Source organism: Gavia stellata, chromosome 2 (genome assembly GCF_030936135.1).
Source record: "Gavia stellata isolate bGavSte3 chromosome 2, bGavSte3.hap2, whole genome shotgun sequence".
NCBI classification, from domain to species: Eukaryota; Metazoa; Chordata; class Aves; order Gaviiformes; family Gaviidae; genus Gavia; species Gavia stellata.
The window spans coordinates 56257933-56274264 of record NC_082595.1 but is presented as its reverse complement, the minus strand read 5'-3'; the positions used below and the strand labels follow the sequence as shown (position 1 = coordinate 56274264).

Below are 16332 nucleotides of genomic sequence, written 5' to 3'. Positions count from 1 at the left end.
TTTTCAAAAAGCTTCTGCTACTCATAATGCTTTTTAATAAAGAGAAAGAGGGGATAAATCTAAATAATGTGTTGACCTGAGGAAAAAGAATGATCAGGATTCGTATCTTCTACCTTTACAAAACAAGGTAATTAATGCTCCTTCCACTGTGTTGCAATCATTAAAATCACACATTCTCTTAATTAACAATACACATAATGTAAATACAATTAAGGGAACAAATTATTTCATACACTGAAGCTACTTCATTATTAAAATGCAATTATGTATAAGAGGTTATGTTTACAATGCAGATGAGTGCACAATGGAAAAGAATGCATGGGTGTTTATCTGTATTTCCTAAACCCACAAAGTTGTCTCTTGCTTATCACGTTTGTTCATCTCCCCGCTCCACAGACTGTGGAAATACTTCTATATTTTAAGTTTCATATGTAGTTACACAGCTACTAACCAAAATAATTTTAAGTCACTGAAGCACAGCATACACATGAAGAAAAATGTAGTTCTAAAATGCAGAAGTTGCTTAACATTCAAGTAAGCAAATTTGTAACTCTTTTGAACAATAAAAGGGGGTCACAGGACATCAGAGTAAAACCTGTAAGTTAAACAGATCTGAAGTTCAGCACTCAGCTCTGGATGAGCCACATGTACAATGATACCTGAGCACATAACAAAGTATATGGCTGTGTAGATCTGTGAATGATTAAAGAATGTGTTTGGCTGCACTATTGGTCTTAAGTCTAGCAGAAAGAGATGTTTCTAGATAAACGTTTCACCAAAATCATTCGGTCACACAACTGTTCAGTTTTTCAATGCTGCAGTTATAAACGTTTAAATATTTTATTTCTACATAGCAGCAAAGAGAAATTTATATATTTTGCTCTTTCTAATTAACATACTAGATTTTCAGATGTGTTAAGCATCTGATATTATTTGATCTATCTGCTGCTGAATTTGGTATTCTTGATGGAATTTGGTCAAGGAGCAAACCAACTACACAAGGCAAGGTTCACTTTACAGAACATGAAGTCTGCAGTCAGCAGCGCTCACAGAAAAGCTCATGGAACTTGGTTTCAAAACATATTTAAAATTAACTGCATACCTCTCATATTCAGATAATATGGTCTAGGGTTTCTTGCAAGCCTTAATACTGTAAACAATACAGTAAGCATGACAAATTCCAGAATCATCCAGAATTCTGGTATCATTTTAATAGGGAACTTTGAATAACTATGTAATAATAAAAATCCTCTTCATGCAGGCAGTTGAATTAGTCATATGAAAGGCTTATATGTGCCAATTCTCTATTATTTGCAAAAAACATTTGTACAGCAAGCCCCACATGCTCATGAAAAGCCATTTTTTCAATAAGAAAATACAGTCTTACTTCTTTGCGGTATACAGGCCCGTATTAAAACCCCTAGAATTGCATCTTCCCTTCTTTTATACGAAAGGCAATGAAAGGCGGGGGGAAGGGAACAGAGCTTTTGAACAATAAAGAAAAAAAAAAAAAAAGACTGAATCTGCTAAAAATGAAGTTAAATATGAGGTCCTAGGTATCACTCAGATTCCAAAAGTCCCTGCAGAACACAAAGTCTCTACTGAAAATTATATTTAAATGTTTTAAAAAAATTTCCTTTATCTGATTACTACTTAATAATTAAATTACCACTTTTATGAGTAGGTTTCCACACTGAAACTACTACCTAATCTTTTCTTGAAATCTGGCAGTTTGACTGGATTTTCACTTGGTCTTTGACTTTGTCAGTGTCCAGCAGAAAATGTCGTTACCACAGCGAACTCTGAAGCTCATCTTACCTGTGTAACAATATAGCTTCTTTTACGTGCTTACAGATGAGCTTGTTACATTGCTCATATGGGTAGTTCTGTTGCTTCACAGGGTATAGGCCTTGTTAAAAATACCATAAGCATTCAACACAACTTCAACACATGATCCATGTATTTGTGTACCAGTCTCTCTCTTACAGCATGGGAGTCAACCGCTTATGCAATTAGATTGAGTAATTAATTTTTGCCTACACCTTACAAGGGTTCCTAATATCACTGTAGGAGAAATCTGTTCTTTTACCTTATAAAGGTAGAACACAATCTAAAAGCAAACTATTATTTTAAACTGTAAAACATCTCACTTCCCCTTATCCCTAATCAAATCAATGGGAGTCCTGTCAAGCTTTTTATGGAGTCAGTATAATCCTAAATGAAGAAGAGTTTCTTATTTTTCAAGTCTCATTTTAGGACTTCTCATTCCTATCCAACTAGTGATTTCCTCCAAAACAGCATTTGTAACTTCTGATTTATACAACAACATCACATATCTCCCATCTCCTCCATGCTCATCCTTATCAGCAAATTATACTGCATATTATGGTTATTCATACATAGTATGAAATAATTTTACTATGATACCAAAGTACAAATACAGCTGCTGAAAGCTAACATTGCAGTAGTTAATCAATTGGGCTATATCTTGCCCAAGCAAGGTTATCAAAGTTTTCCATACCATGAAGTACAACCCAGCAGATCTTTTATTTCAGTTGCACAAAATATGTTCGTAACAAAAATGTGAATTCAAGGATTTATATATTCAACTTTGGAAAACAGAAGAAAATGCAGAAACTAATTTCTATGTTAAAATATTATAAAGCACTTACATAATATTACAAAAAGATGAGCATGACCGTGTGAACATATTTTAAGTGTTCCTTTAGATTCTAGAAATATTTGGGATCAAATGGTACTCTCCTTCTCGAAATAAGTTTTGGTGAAATTTGGCATAATTAAACCAATACATTAAAAAAATAATTTTAAGTACAGGGAGACTAGATAAACCAAACTGATATAAACATGGTAAGAAATACTTTGTTTATTTTAGTATTTCAGTATGATTTTTGGTTTATGCACTACAATGGATGTACCACATGTTCTTTTCAATCAACTAGGCAAAATAACAACGTGCAAGTTTATTACTGCTTATCATATTACAATATATCCATTTATAGGTAATAAGATTAGATTCATTGCTATACTCATTTTGTAGCCCATTTTTCATTTAATCTTATGTGAAAAAAGGGGGTATTTCACCTTCATGCGTAATAAAACCCAAATAATGTTATCTTATCAGAAGCAACACATCCAAGCATGTTATAGCCTATTTAGTTAACGCGACCAGAGGATAAAAATTAGCATCTTACCTCAGACCAAAGATATGTGATTGTTCATAACTAAATAAGGAATGAATTTTAGCTTCTGAATTCAAAATCATAAGCCTGTCAATGATATCCTGCCAAAGGAAGACAAATGTAAAAAAAAAATCATGTATGATTTTATATTTTATGCACACAATAGTTTCATAGGGATGTTTACTATAAAATTAAACCTATTATTAAACGCACATTGAAATTATTTCTGTAAGAAGAGGTGCTTTCCACCATAAAAGTCAATGGCAAAAAGAAACCACACAGAAGGTTAGGGGGGAAAAAAAAAAGCAGTTAAAAGAAAAAAAAAAAAAAAATCACTAAACGTACAAAAAGATCCTAGCATATCAAGTATCCTAGTTCTTATTTAGTATTAAACCACACCAAAACTGTTAAAACTGTTTTTTGTATGTTTGAAATGTGTACACGTTTATTTCAGTGAAAAGAACAGCAAATCCTTTAGTAGAAAAATACTCTTTGTAACACTGGTTAGTACTACATGCTTCAAAACACGGCCATTTATTCTCAGTGTAGCAAGGCTTGGCTTGGATGTTGAGGCTTACATCTTTCATCCTACAGCATCTCATGTAATAGACAACAACCTGTGGCTGCTTCCCACTTCTTCTACAAATCCGACCTAATTATCTTCCCCTCTGGTTCACTGCATATCCAAACTGCTTCTGAAGAAATAATTTCATTAAAAAACTAAGAAATGCATAAAAACATTCACTGGTGTTATTGTCTCAGAGACATTGCTGTGTTATGGTCAGAAGAAACAAACTACAAAGTCCTTATAAGGCTTTATTTAATCTGGATTAAATCCAAACTTTTATTCTCTCACTGTTTAAGAAGTATAGTCTCAGAGACAGCAGAGAGAGTTATTATTCAACTGGTTGGATCAATGAGTCATTTCAATATGATATGAGAGAAAAGTTAGGATCCATACTTTCACAAAATCAGCTGAAGCTCTGGTTTTCAACAGAGAGAAAAGTAAATACCACAAGTAAAACTGCCAGTAGTAAAACAAAAACCTAGAACTTGTCAAAGTAAACTGTCTTCATAAAATGCATTCTTATTTAAAATACAGTGAAACCATATTTTCCCTACTAGATTTTTTTGGGCAGTAGGGGAAAGGGCTCTAAAGAATGCACTTTTTCCACACAGTACGTTCACAATAAAATTCACAGTAAAAACATTCAACTCAGACCTCAAGGCTGTTCATAAAGTCGGTAATGCAAGCAATTGATTTGTTTGGGGTTTAAGGCTTTTTAGGTATTTGCACATATAAAGAGTTAAATGCCAAGGGATATTTCTCTGGCAACAGCCTCCTTCTCTCATCTATACATCAAAGCTTGGAGCCTGCAAAAGAGTAGAAAGAGCAGGCACAGAGAGAGGACTACTGAGAAAGCAGACCAAGCTCTGATTTGGGTATTTAGGAAGGAAGACAATGAACAAGGTCCAACACAAGATCCGATCAGAAAAATGTGAAGATAGATCTGCACTGCTCAACTACAGAGTATAGCTTAAATATTACAGCTAAAATGTCATCTACTTTGAATACCTAAGATACACCATCTAAATATAAGATTCTCCATAATCAGTGAAGAAAAAAAAAAAAAAGATGATTTCACCTGCTTTAACATGTCTTGCAAAGCTACAGATCTGGAGGGTACCTTCCAAGCTAGATTCCCTTGCATATGTGTACTGTAGAACCTCTCAAAGAAACAGTGGAGGCAGGCAGAAGGACCCTGATTCATCTCCATTTTCTAAAATATTTTCATATGGAACAGAGTAAAAAAAGAATCTGGCATCTATTAAGAAAAATTTTCCTAAGGGCACAAAATAAAAACCTGATTAGTCAACAGTTAAAAGTAGTGAAAGCCAGCTGATAATCTGTTCAGTCAATGATGCAACTAGTTAGCCAAAAATACAAAGAAGAAAAAAAAATGTTTAAATCCTGCGTATTTAAGAAAGAAAGGGCATACATGATTAAGTTCTGTGCATTATCAAATACAGTTCAGCATAAATATTACAAGTCAGATTCTGTCGCAAAGTGACATGATTCAGAAATATTCACAAACAAAGCATACAAAGCAATTAGGTCTTCTAACCAAATCTTCTAGTGGCACCGAAATGGCTTTTACTTTGGTCTCTAACCATAGTTACATCTAGTCAAATTTTTTATCTTTAGCTTTCTGCAATCACTGCCCAAAAATATGGTTATAACAAATCTATATGTCTGCTTAACCCCAAAAGTTCTCTGAATACTTAGACTTAGCTATTATATGTTAAATCAACATTAGATGAACTGTTTCCCTTCTGTTAACGACATAACCTTGGATGTCTAGTTTAGGCTTAGAAAACCCACTGTTGCACAGTAGTTAAGTGAGACAAATCCCATCCAAAACATCTGTAACTGTTCAGGGAACCCTGAACAATTGTATCAGTATTGCTATTTCTGGAAATCTAGAGAATTCCATCAAAACGTTGAAGTGCCTCAAAAGCCAAAACAACATAGACTTTCAAAAGTCACAAAAATCATTACTTAAGACCTACCCCAATCTGAAAGCTCTCAAATATGTATCACCTTCAACATACATCTATCTCCCCTGCTCAGTGCCTCAGAAAATTTGATAACTGAACAGAACTACCCATCAGTGGACACACCAACATTGAGTGGATTGGAAAAATGAAATTTATCATTCCATTTCCTCCCGAAATCATCAAAACAGTATTACAAGAAAGAACTACAAAAATCCCTTCCAAACATAACATACACTATTATGATATACTCTTTCTAAACAACTTAAACTACCACCAATCCAGAGCTTGTGCTAAACAAACACTTTAACACAACAGCAATTCAAAGTGCTAGCTCATTAGAAAAAAAATCTGATTTTAACTGCCACTCACAGATTAAGTTTGCCTGTGCTTTGTAGATGAGAAAAAAAACCTAATGGATTGCAGTTGGATGAACTAATACAAAATAATACTAAATACAGAAATGGTAAAAACTATTTTTCTTAGGACTGAAATATGCCTTAATCACTACCTTTCCAACTAGTGATTTTTTTCTTTGTGTGAATCATCTGTACTATTAAGAAAGCCTGAGTTTTCTGGGGTTTTTTTGTTTGGGTTTTTTTAATTTTTGTTTAGATCCACAGAGAGTGTGATAGAGCACTATTATATAAAGTAAAAGTATAGATAATTTCCAGCATTTTCCAGCATGTAACTGCATGCACATAGAGGTGTTTATGTTTGTCACTTTTTTCCATAGAAAAACACAATTCTAAACACAAGCCAAGAAAGATGATCTTTAAATTAGGCACCAAATTTTATATTATCTTTAGGTTTTCAAAATGAAAATTTAGGTTAACATGAAGTGATATGTGCATATACTGCCCTCATGCTGTATATAATACAAAATGCAGAAAATTTCAAAATCTTTCGTTAAGAAGAAAAAAATTATTCTATTATTACAGTAACATTTTCTCAGGAAAAATGTCTTCACGGAAGTATTTATTTTTCTTTAAAAATAAAAACTGTACTTACAATAATATCTGTAGGTACTTCGCGGAGTGAATACATTGGTTTATTTGGTATATCTTTTTTACTCAGGAGCTCAAAAACTGCAGGATAAGTGAGCAAGTTTATCAGAGACAGAAATGACTAGAGAAAGATAAAGAGGGTGGACAAAAGGGAATGTTAATCAGGTAAGTATAACCAAGTAAACATTAACAATTATTTGCCATTTACTTTACGTTTGTTCCTATCCTTCTTTGTAGGCTGAACTTGACATAAATAGAGCTGCCCAAAATAAAGCTGCAAACCCTGGCAGGTGTCTATATAGTCTAAAAGGGCAGTAGTGTCTGTGAAATATGTATTATCTATCAAATTGTACAAGCAGTTATGAAAATTATAATATTTTCATTATCACATAATTCTAAAATCTAGAGACACAGCATACTCTACATCACTCTCCCTGATCTTACTACAGTAATCACAGACATGAACTGATGGCTAGTATTTTAAGACTTTCACTTTTGTCATGATTGGTTTTTATTATTTTACATTGACTTCAATGGATCCTTGGCATTGTGACCTGCCATGCAACACAAAAATCCTTTCAATCACTCATCATTTGACTAGTGTATTATACTAATTTTGCACCACAAGCCAAGAAGCAGGTATAGTCGCACTACAAATTTACAGAAAGGTATACATCTTATCTGAAATACAGCACTGTTTTTTCCATGCCAATACAGATGATTAAGTAATTTCTCACCTTCTGACAGCTTTGGTCAATAGGGTCAACTGGAGTAGATTTGGGTTGGGTTATCCTCAAATCATCTTTTCCACACTCCAAAAGAGCCCATAATTCAGTTACAGTTGCCTTTATAAAGCCTAAAACAAATTTTTGTTCTAATCATGAGAATGGCAGGAATATCAGAAAAACAATTTTCGTATTAAAAAACATTTTACAACACAATTGTAACTCAGATTCTCAAAATTCTCTATGTTGTGGACTAAAATTTCACAAGACGGACTGCCTGAGGGTCACTCTCCCTGCTATTCTCAGTCCTTTAGTCAAATTACCTTTCTACAGCGGTCTGCTTATATTCAATCTAAAATCTACAGCAACAGTTTGCAAAGACTATTATACTAGAATAGGATGATATTTATGTTATCTTCCACGTAAATGAGCTGCTGACCTTATTTAACAAGTTATCTGCTACAGATCAAGGCTTAGCTACTATTGGCTCTCATAGTTTTAAAAACACAGATTTACTATAACTCATTAATAAATTAAAACATACCACAATGAAAAGTTAAGGACTGAAAAAATCTTTTAAAGAGAAGCACTAGTAGCTGAATTTAAAATGTTAAATATTAAAATAGAAGAGGAGAGATAGCCATCTAACTCTCAAATCTCCAAATGTAAGTTACAGGCTTAATACAAACTTCACATACATTACACAACCTCCTCTCAGGGCTGGGGGGGGAAAAAAAAAAAAAAAAAAAAAAAAAAATCAATGCTGATTATTTTTGGTCTACCATTTGTCTTTGACACCAAGGGCCATAAGAAGCAACTTGGCTGAGAACCTTAAACAGGGCAGATGGGTTACTGCTCAAATAGATCTTCTCCCTGCAGATCCCACAGGCATAAATAATAAGCAACTAAATCACTTTCCTTGACTGGCAGAATTTGCATGCCTTTCTGACAGTCTTTCAGTCAAGTCATTTTTATTACACACCGATCACTTCTAGATACTCAGAGAGAATATTTGTAACTTTTGTACCTCATGGACTTCCTTAGCAACTTAAGACGGTGGCTTTACTTTATTGATAATATTCTAGTTTTAACATAATGACTACCTAGGCTGCTGGGTGGTATGGCAACAGTTGAGTTATCTGAGAATGAATCTGAAGGGGCTTTGTGGCATGGGTTGACATATGAGAAGAATCGTCAATTAAGACAATCTCAATTCCATCTCACTATCGTATAAGAGCACCAATGACATTCAGGCCATTGCAGTTTCTCACTCTTTCAGCAGTTAGTAACCATGGAAATGTACGTACAAATTACAGACATCAACAGTTATTAATTCTGATCTGTAGATCAATATGAAGCACTTGCAAATTGTTAGCAACTTATTTTTTAACAGATATAAATGACTTCATGAACATACAGGAAATTTCTGGAAACCCAAAACAATGAAGTAAAAATTTTGCATAATGTAAGAAAACAAAAAAACCCCAATCCTGCATCAAGGCAAGTGAATGACTTAGAAGTTGGAAAGAATAAATTTTCATCAAGAAGAAATCAATAGACATTTAAGCAGTCTTTGCTAATACTGCGTAATTATTCCACTCAGTTGATCTTTTTTAACATCTTTCTCACCGTCTTTTTCTAATATGCAAGACTACAACATGTAACTACTCATAACATCACGATTCTTCAATTTACCTGAACTCTGTAGAGCTACTGCACCTATTGGTGTTGTTGCCATTTGTGTAACAATCACTCTATTACCAAACTCTTCATACTCACTTGTCTGTTAGGAACAAATATAAAAGCACAGTGTTAGTTATTCATAGGGCATGAAACTCTCAAATGATCTCTTAAATATTGATCTTTCCTACACTTGTTTACAGAATTTAATCCACTGCATGGTTAGACTTGAACAGTTCATAGATACTATCCTCTACAGACTTACCAGGGTCAGATTCCAAACCAAACATCTTTATCACATACCTTATCAAAATTTAAATGCAAAATACTATGGTTGAGACATGCAACATCAGCAAAGAATAAAAATATTAGTATAGTAATGGTTTTTGCACACATTCAGTAGGATGATGGTTTTTTCTCCTAAAATGCATGTTATCCAATTTTTGGTTATACTTCAAGTACTGTCTGGCATATCTAGATTTCAACACCACCTATGAACTTCGTCTAGAATAATTTGTACTTAGAAGAAGAAAAAATATTTTGCTTATAATTTCAAATTTTACAATAAAAAGTCAGAAAAACAAAATATGTGCCTGACATTCTGAAGATGAGTAACATCCAACAAACTTAAAATCAGTGTGACACCAATATCAAAGATGATAAGCTACATTTTAAATTCATCTTTGCAAAAATTAATTGACAAAATGGTTTCTGGATTTATTTTCTTATTATTTTCGTTCTTCTTTATTTTATTAAAATCATTAAAAGAAAGAAAAACTATACAGACTCTGTAATGCTTACCTGGCATTTTTTTGATAAACTGCTGAACATGAAGTTCACACAGTCATTCATGGCACCTGTACTATGAAGCAGAAATAGTCCTTTGGGTGTGGCAGAAAAATTTAGCAAGGCATCTAACAAAGTCTCTTCCCATAACAAACTGCAAGAGTAGCAAAATAATAATTAAAAAAGGTATGTAAAAAAGCATGGGGAAAAAAGAAAAGCTACAATTTTAACTTTGAAAAACAACAACACTTCATTCACTGGACTCTGTTTTCTCTATGTTAGTTTAAAAAAAGCATTTGGGAAAGTTATAATATGTATTAGACTGTATTGTACAAACATTCAAACTCATCCTGGCAAACTAAGGCTCAGTAGGAACACAGAACAGAAAGATGATGTCATGGGGAAACCAAAAGACCCACGCCACCCTTAAATGTACTTACAACTTACTATCTGACTCTAGACAAGTCTTTAAGGTATTAATGTGGCAGTTGCAAATTAGCAAAGCTTGCACTGAATTTCTCGCTAATGTAAAAACACTATGAGGGACTAATAAAAACTCACGTTTGAGGAGATAAAGGCTCCTGCTAGAAATCGGTACAGAAATATGAAAATAAAGTGCTATATTTACACAACAGCTTCACATACAAAACAGCAGTAAATGGAAAATATTTTCTAAATACATACATGGCAGGAAGAACAGCAACTGCAAGAATAATGTATGATGATACCCTCTGCCCTACAAAATATTCTATGACCTAAAAAGAAAAGTGAAGCACTTACTTACATCACCTTCGACTATGTACCATCCCTGCAGGTATAACTAGACTTGTGATTCTTCTTCTCTACAAGCATTTGCTTACTGGATTCTCATCTCTAGTTCTCATTCCCATTTTTGACTCTGATCACCAGCAAGAAGCATGTAGCTTTTCTCGTAGCAGTCAACCACTACCCCAAACTTTAATCACTTAATTCCTGCAGAATCCCTGCCATGTCATGTTCAGAAGCAAAAATTTCACCCAGAAATATACCAGCATGTCTTGTTCCATAGTTAAATGAAAAATCTAGATGCTAGAAGGAAGTTGTAGCTTATGTCAACGGTAGTGATTAGTGACAGCCTCCTCCGTCAGAGCTCTGCATCTCTAGATTTCTTTTTACCACTAGATTTGAACCAGTTCACTTGCCACCACTACAGACTAGAGTAATAACTGTTGAAGTATTTTTGCAAATTATACATGAAATCTATGGTAAAGTATAACAAGAATCTACTTAATTAACCAGATTCTGCACTAACACCGACATCACCCTGAATTTTCAGGCTCAAAATATTTGTGTATTTCTCACCTTAATGCATACAAACATCTATAAAGGGACATTAAGTTCTAGTATAAAAGGAAGGACACCTTTCATTTAATACATATCAGGCTTTCAGCCAGAATGCTGCCAATCTTGCTACATAATATTTTGAAGGTGTAGATACCATTCAGCAGAATACCATTTTAAATTAACACCACAAAGCCATACGATAAACTCAGAAAGCATAAAATGAAATAGCTGTCAAATTCACATTTTCCTCAAACCAACTTCTGTAGTCAGAGAGAATCAACTGTAAGTCAATTTGACATAGGTTAGACGCAACTCTGTAAGCCAAGAAAGTCCTGAGAGGTCAAGAACAATTTTGTAATTCTACTGAGACCTATGCTAGGATGACTTCACTCCCTCTACCTATCCCTATACTTTTGGCAAAAAAAAAACCAAACCCACAAGGTTATAAGATGCCTCAATTGTGGATAAAGTAGCAGTGTGTGTTCGTACTTGTGCATGTGCATAAATTAAGCATCAACTTACATGTTTTTTGACTCTAGACTTATTGATGAAGTTGAGTCAGCACCAATTACAGGAGTGGGTGCTCTTTCTGAAAGCAAACTCGTCTGTGAAATGAAAAAATAAATAAATACCTCCTTAATGTTTATTTACAGCATTTTTAAACACCAGCTCTTGCTCGTTCTCTTGCTATATATTAAAAAAAATACCAGTGATAAGTTTGTAATCTAGCCTTTGGCACAGAATACACTATTCCACTACATTTTTTTATTCCAGAAAGGCTTATTTTTTTCTCAGGTATAAACCATTTTAAAGCTAGTACATTTTTTATATTTTTATTAAAATGCCTAAAATAAAAAACTCTTTCTTTTTACTTTTTAACTGGAGACGCCCAAAACAAAAAACTGGCATTAAGAAAAAGTTTAAAAGAAACACCTCAGAAAGCAACTCTTTACCACACTTCTGTCACAGGTAATGGAAATAACAGCCTCTGGAGTCAACAGCTCAACACCAAATTTATTAAGTAATTTTGCCAATTTTATTTATTTATAAATTATATCAATTTATCTATATTAGTATGGATATAATTAGAGCTACAGTCATAGATAAATATATATACATATTTTTATATTTGATGGAGTTTCTAATTTAAATTATATTTGAAAATAATTGGTGTGAAAAACACTGAATATTTAAGATGAATGTTTTAAGCTGTTTTATGTTTCTAGGGATAAAAAACATATTGCACCATTCAAATGAAAGTAAGCAGTCATTAATTTACTCTTTTATAAATGTGATCTAATAAATCCACAAAAGATTCCGCTATTAAACTAGTCAGTTGTCCTGGATCTGTTAAGTTACCCTTTTATTATCATCTGTACAAATTCTGTTTCAGAATTCCAGCAGAATCTGCCAAGAAAAAAATTGTTTCTCCATCAATCTTAAAACTCCATGAGACATGCAAAATAAGAGGAAACAAACTACCAGTCTATCCATTAAAAATTGTCACTACTGCTTGGATAGAGTCCAAAGTCCACCATTTTTGCTACACTATAAATGGCAGAATATTTTATAAACCACAGAGGTTTTAAAATTGAACAATGACAGAAAATAATTTTTAAAAGTAATTAAGATGACAGAGTTGAAAATGTGACTTTCCTGTACTAACTTGTTGATTCCTGAAGTCCTGAACATGTAGATTCCACTTCAGTCTCAATTTGACCTCCAAAGTGATGTGAAATGGCATTTTGTCAGTTAAATGTTTCATTTTTTTTTAAATTCGACACATTCAGCTTACTTATCTTGTATGTGTCAAAACAATTTGTCTAAATGATGTTCTATACAATAATAAAGGATTTTAACGTGCAAAGAAGTCTTTTGTGCATGTTCAAATGCTGTGCTGCTTTAGAGCGAATAACTGGAAATGCCCATCAAAAGCATATAACAATCTGCCTGTGATAAACATTAAATAGAGTAACAGGTTAGTTCAAGTAAGACTGACTAGTTACACAATAGGAAAGCACAAAAAGACAGATTGTTGAGTTATATAAATTACAGCATGATTCAAGCTAACTAAACTCTATAATTCAATAAAATCCTCAAAAAAAAAGTTCTCAATGCACGGAAGAACATAAGTTTCAACACCAACATTCTTTGATGAGAAACAGAATTTACTGTGATTTAATTATGATTGTAAGTAATAAAATATTTTATTTTCAATCAAAGCAAGTGAGAAATACCCACAAGCTGGTGATTTAATTCTCTCTTCTATTCATGTTCTATCTTTCTGATATTTTCTGCCTCAGTTTACATTGTGACTCTATTTTTAAAATTTCTAATCATAATAAAAGCATACAGCATTTGACAGGAAGAATAGATGTTCCATTCTCTTTCCGTTGCATTCAATCTCTCTCCCTCACCTCCAAAAAGAATCTTTAGGTTTTTAGCCAATTTTTTCTTCCAGCTTGGTCTGATCATTCTCTAAGAAAATATTTTACAATCACTGGAGGAAAAAAAAAAAGAGATGGGTCCATTTTTCAGTACGAAGTGAAACAACACAGCTAAATTTGGTTCTCCACTAAGAGTTCTAATACCAATAGTTTTAATATGCTTTCAGTTGAGCTGGAAGGCAAAGTTGAAGCTTTGTACGCTATCCTTATCCAAATACTGCTAATGTTATTTGAATGATTCAAATGTTTCTTTGAATTTTACTTCATTGTGAACTTTTCAAAAACTGATCTTGCAACATCTGTTGTTATTTTTCCATCTTAACTAAATTTTTATAGTAATAGGTAAGAATTTTCACACTGTATATGGCTATCAGAACAACAAAACCAGAAAAGTTTAGTGAATAAAGCAGAGATCCATATACCCTGCTCAGTAAATTTATAACAGAAAGAAGAATACGCAGAACTGTTGGACCCAAGCTCTTTCATGCAGAAAAAGCATTAGACTAGCAATCAAATTGAAGTTGAAGTACAGACTCTACACTTCATAAGCTATCCAAGTACACAGGTAAGACAAGAACTCCTGCCTGGCACTTCTCATTATGGACTCTTGAGAATATTTCAATGGCATATAACTATTTAAGTCAAATATTTGGAATCTCCTTTTTTTTCCTCCGTATCTCCCACCAAAACTAAATATAGTTTAACCTAAAAATTCCTAAGACCACATCTCAGGAGTTTTTCCTTTGAAAATATCCCAAATCAAGAGTGAAGATCAGATCTGTGGTGGACATTGGCTATCATGACATCAGGTGACCTCTAGCATCAAGAACAATGTTTACGAAGGAGTTGATCTATGAATGATAGGCCTATCAATGCATCTTGAGAGTTGCTGGTTTAATCTTAAGGCACAGAAGTCTCAAACTAAGCTTCTGCTAGGTTCACATACAGAAGGAAAATTTGAAAAGTAAAACTTCATTTTTAGAACAATTCCAAGCATTATCTCACTACTTAAATATAGGCAACCTGAAGCAAAGAACAACTACTACATACGCTGAACATCTTACAGTAAAATTTTTTCCAATCTTCCCAATCCAAAACAAGATTTACCTTTTTCCAGGCCTCTCCAATAGATTCATGCAAGTCATAAGGAATTAGCATCTGCAGACCTTCACAAGTTCTGTACATCTGACGACATACAAAAATGAAAGCTCCTTTAACAACTGGCAAAATCTCGGCTCCAGATAAAAGAGTAATGTCGTCATGAAGAAGTTTCTTTGTAAACTGAACAATTACATGAGCAGCTGTAGGACTAGAAATAAAATAACACTTTTAAAATGTTGGGTTTTAGTCATCAATAAGCCTTGAAACAAATCCTCTGACTAAACTTATTTAAATTCTTCTAGGGGAAAAGAAATTGTGAACCACTATGGAGGGGCCAACTATATTATAACTTGTAACACCAGGCAGAACGTATAGTAAGTGATTTTACTTTGGCTACAGGTCTACATAAAGCAAAAATGCATCCATTGTCTTCTATCCGGCCCACACAACCATGAACTACACAGACTGTTTTATAGGAGTCCAGTTGGAGAGAGTAACAAGACAATCATTTTAGCTTCTGCTTAATCAATGTTAAAGATATCACTACAAAGCAAAATTTGTCCTTGTTCTTCCTTTTTCCTATCTGAGATCTCCTTCTGAAGTCTTCTAGGCTTGCAATGCAAAGGACAACTCTTTCTCCAAAATACTACCTTTTACTTCCAACCCCCCTTAAACCATATGCCGCTTCTGAGATTCCTCCACTTAGAAGACATACATTCCATACGTTTTCATGACCTGCAGCTTAGATATTTTTGAAAGCTAGTCTCAATCTTACTGCCCTGTTTCAAGTTTTAGCATCAGCTAACAATATACTACCCACAGGATCACACAGATCCTAAGTTAGGCACAGTGTTACGAATCTCAGCTTCTGATACAAGACCTGTCTCTACTAGATCTATTGAAAAGTGAATGCTACGTTAAATCTATAATTTCAATCAAATAGGTTGATTTTTAATATTTATTCCAAAAACAAACAAAAGAAAAAAGAGATAAGAGAGGCCTTTGGCCTGAACAGCAGCACTATGAATATAATGGAACTACATTCAGAGAAAGGAAAGCTCTCACATGAATAAGAAAAACAAATAAACCATGAAAATCTCCCTCAATAAAACTATTTCTTTATATTGTCATTTCACCTGGTTACACACATGAATGTCTCCCTAATACATTCTCTAAAACACTACTTTACTTGATAATCAGATATTTTACTCCAAACATAAACAAAACATATCACATTATAGATAAATGAAGAAAAAGAAAATGAGTCTCATAAGACTAATATAATTCATTAAGACTAATATAATTCATTAAAGTACTCACTAATGCTATTCATTAATGCACTCTTACCTATTTTCTTTGGCAGTTTTTTCATTTTCTCCATAAAGAAGAAGAGAAAGACCATCTTCTACAGCAGCAATCCTTGCCAAAATATCAGCTACATCAATTAAAGTGGTTTCAAGACAATTTATATACACCTATTTAGAAGAAAGAAAAAAAAAGAGTTTTC

General features: G+C 33.4%; 1 protein-coding gene across 1 annotated transcript in view; it reads right to left on the bottom strand.

Moving 5' to 3' along the window:
• The window catches only part of TBC1D32 (TBC1 domain family member 32), an 83772-nt gene that overhangs the window by 47713 nt on the left and 19727 nt on the right, over positions 1-16332 (bottom strand). Inside the window, exons 15-22 of the mRNA XM_059833332.1 lie at positions 16173-16300; positions 14832-15033; positions 11800-11882; positions 9970-10108; positions 9184-9271; positions 7501-7619; positions 6768-6884; positions 3213-3301 (exon numbers count right to left, since the gene is read on the bottom strand). Coding sequence (XP_059689315.1) covers positions 3213-3301; positions 6768-6884; positions 7501-7619; positions 9184-9271; positions 9970-10108; positions 11800-11882; positions 14832-15033; positions 16173-16300 — 965 coding nt within the window. The remainder of the gene's footprint in view (positions 1-3212; positions 3302-6767; positions 6885-7500; positions 7620-9183; positions 9272-9969; positions 10109-11799; positions 11883-14831; positions 15034-16172; positions 16301-16332) is intronic.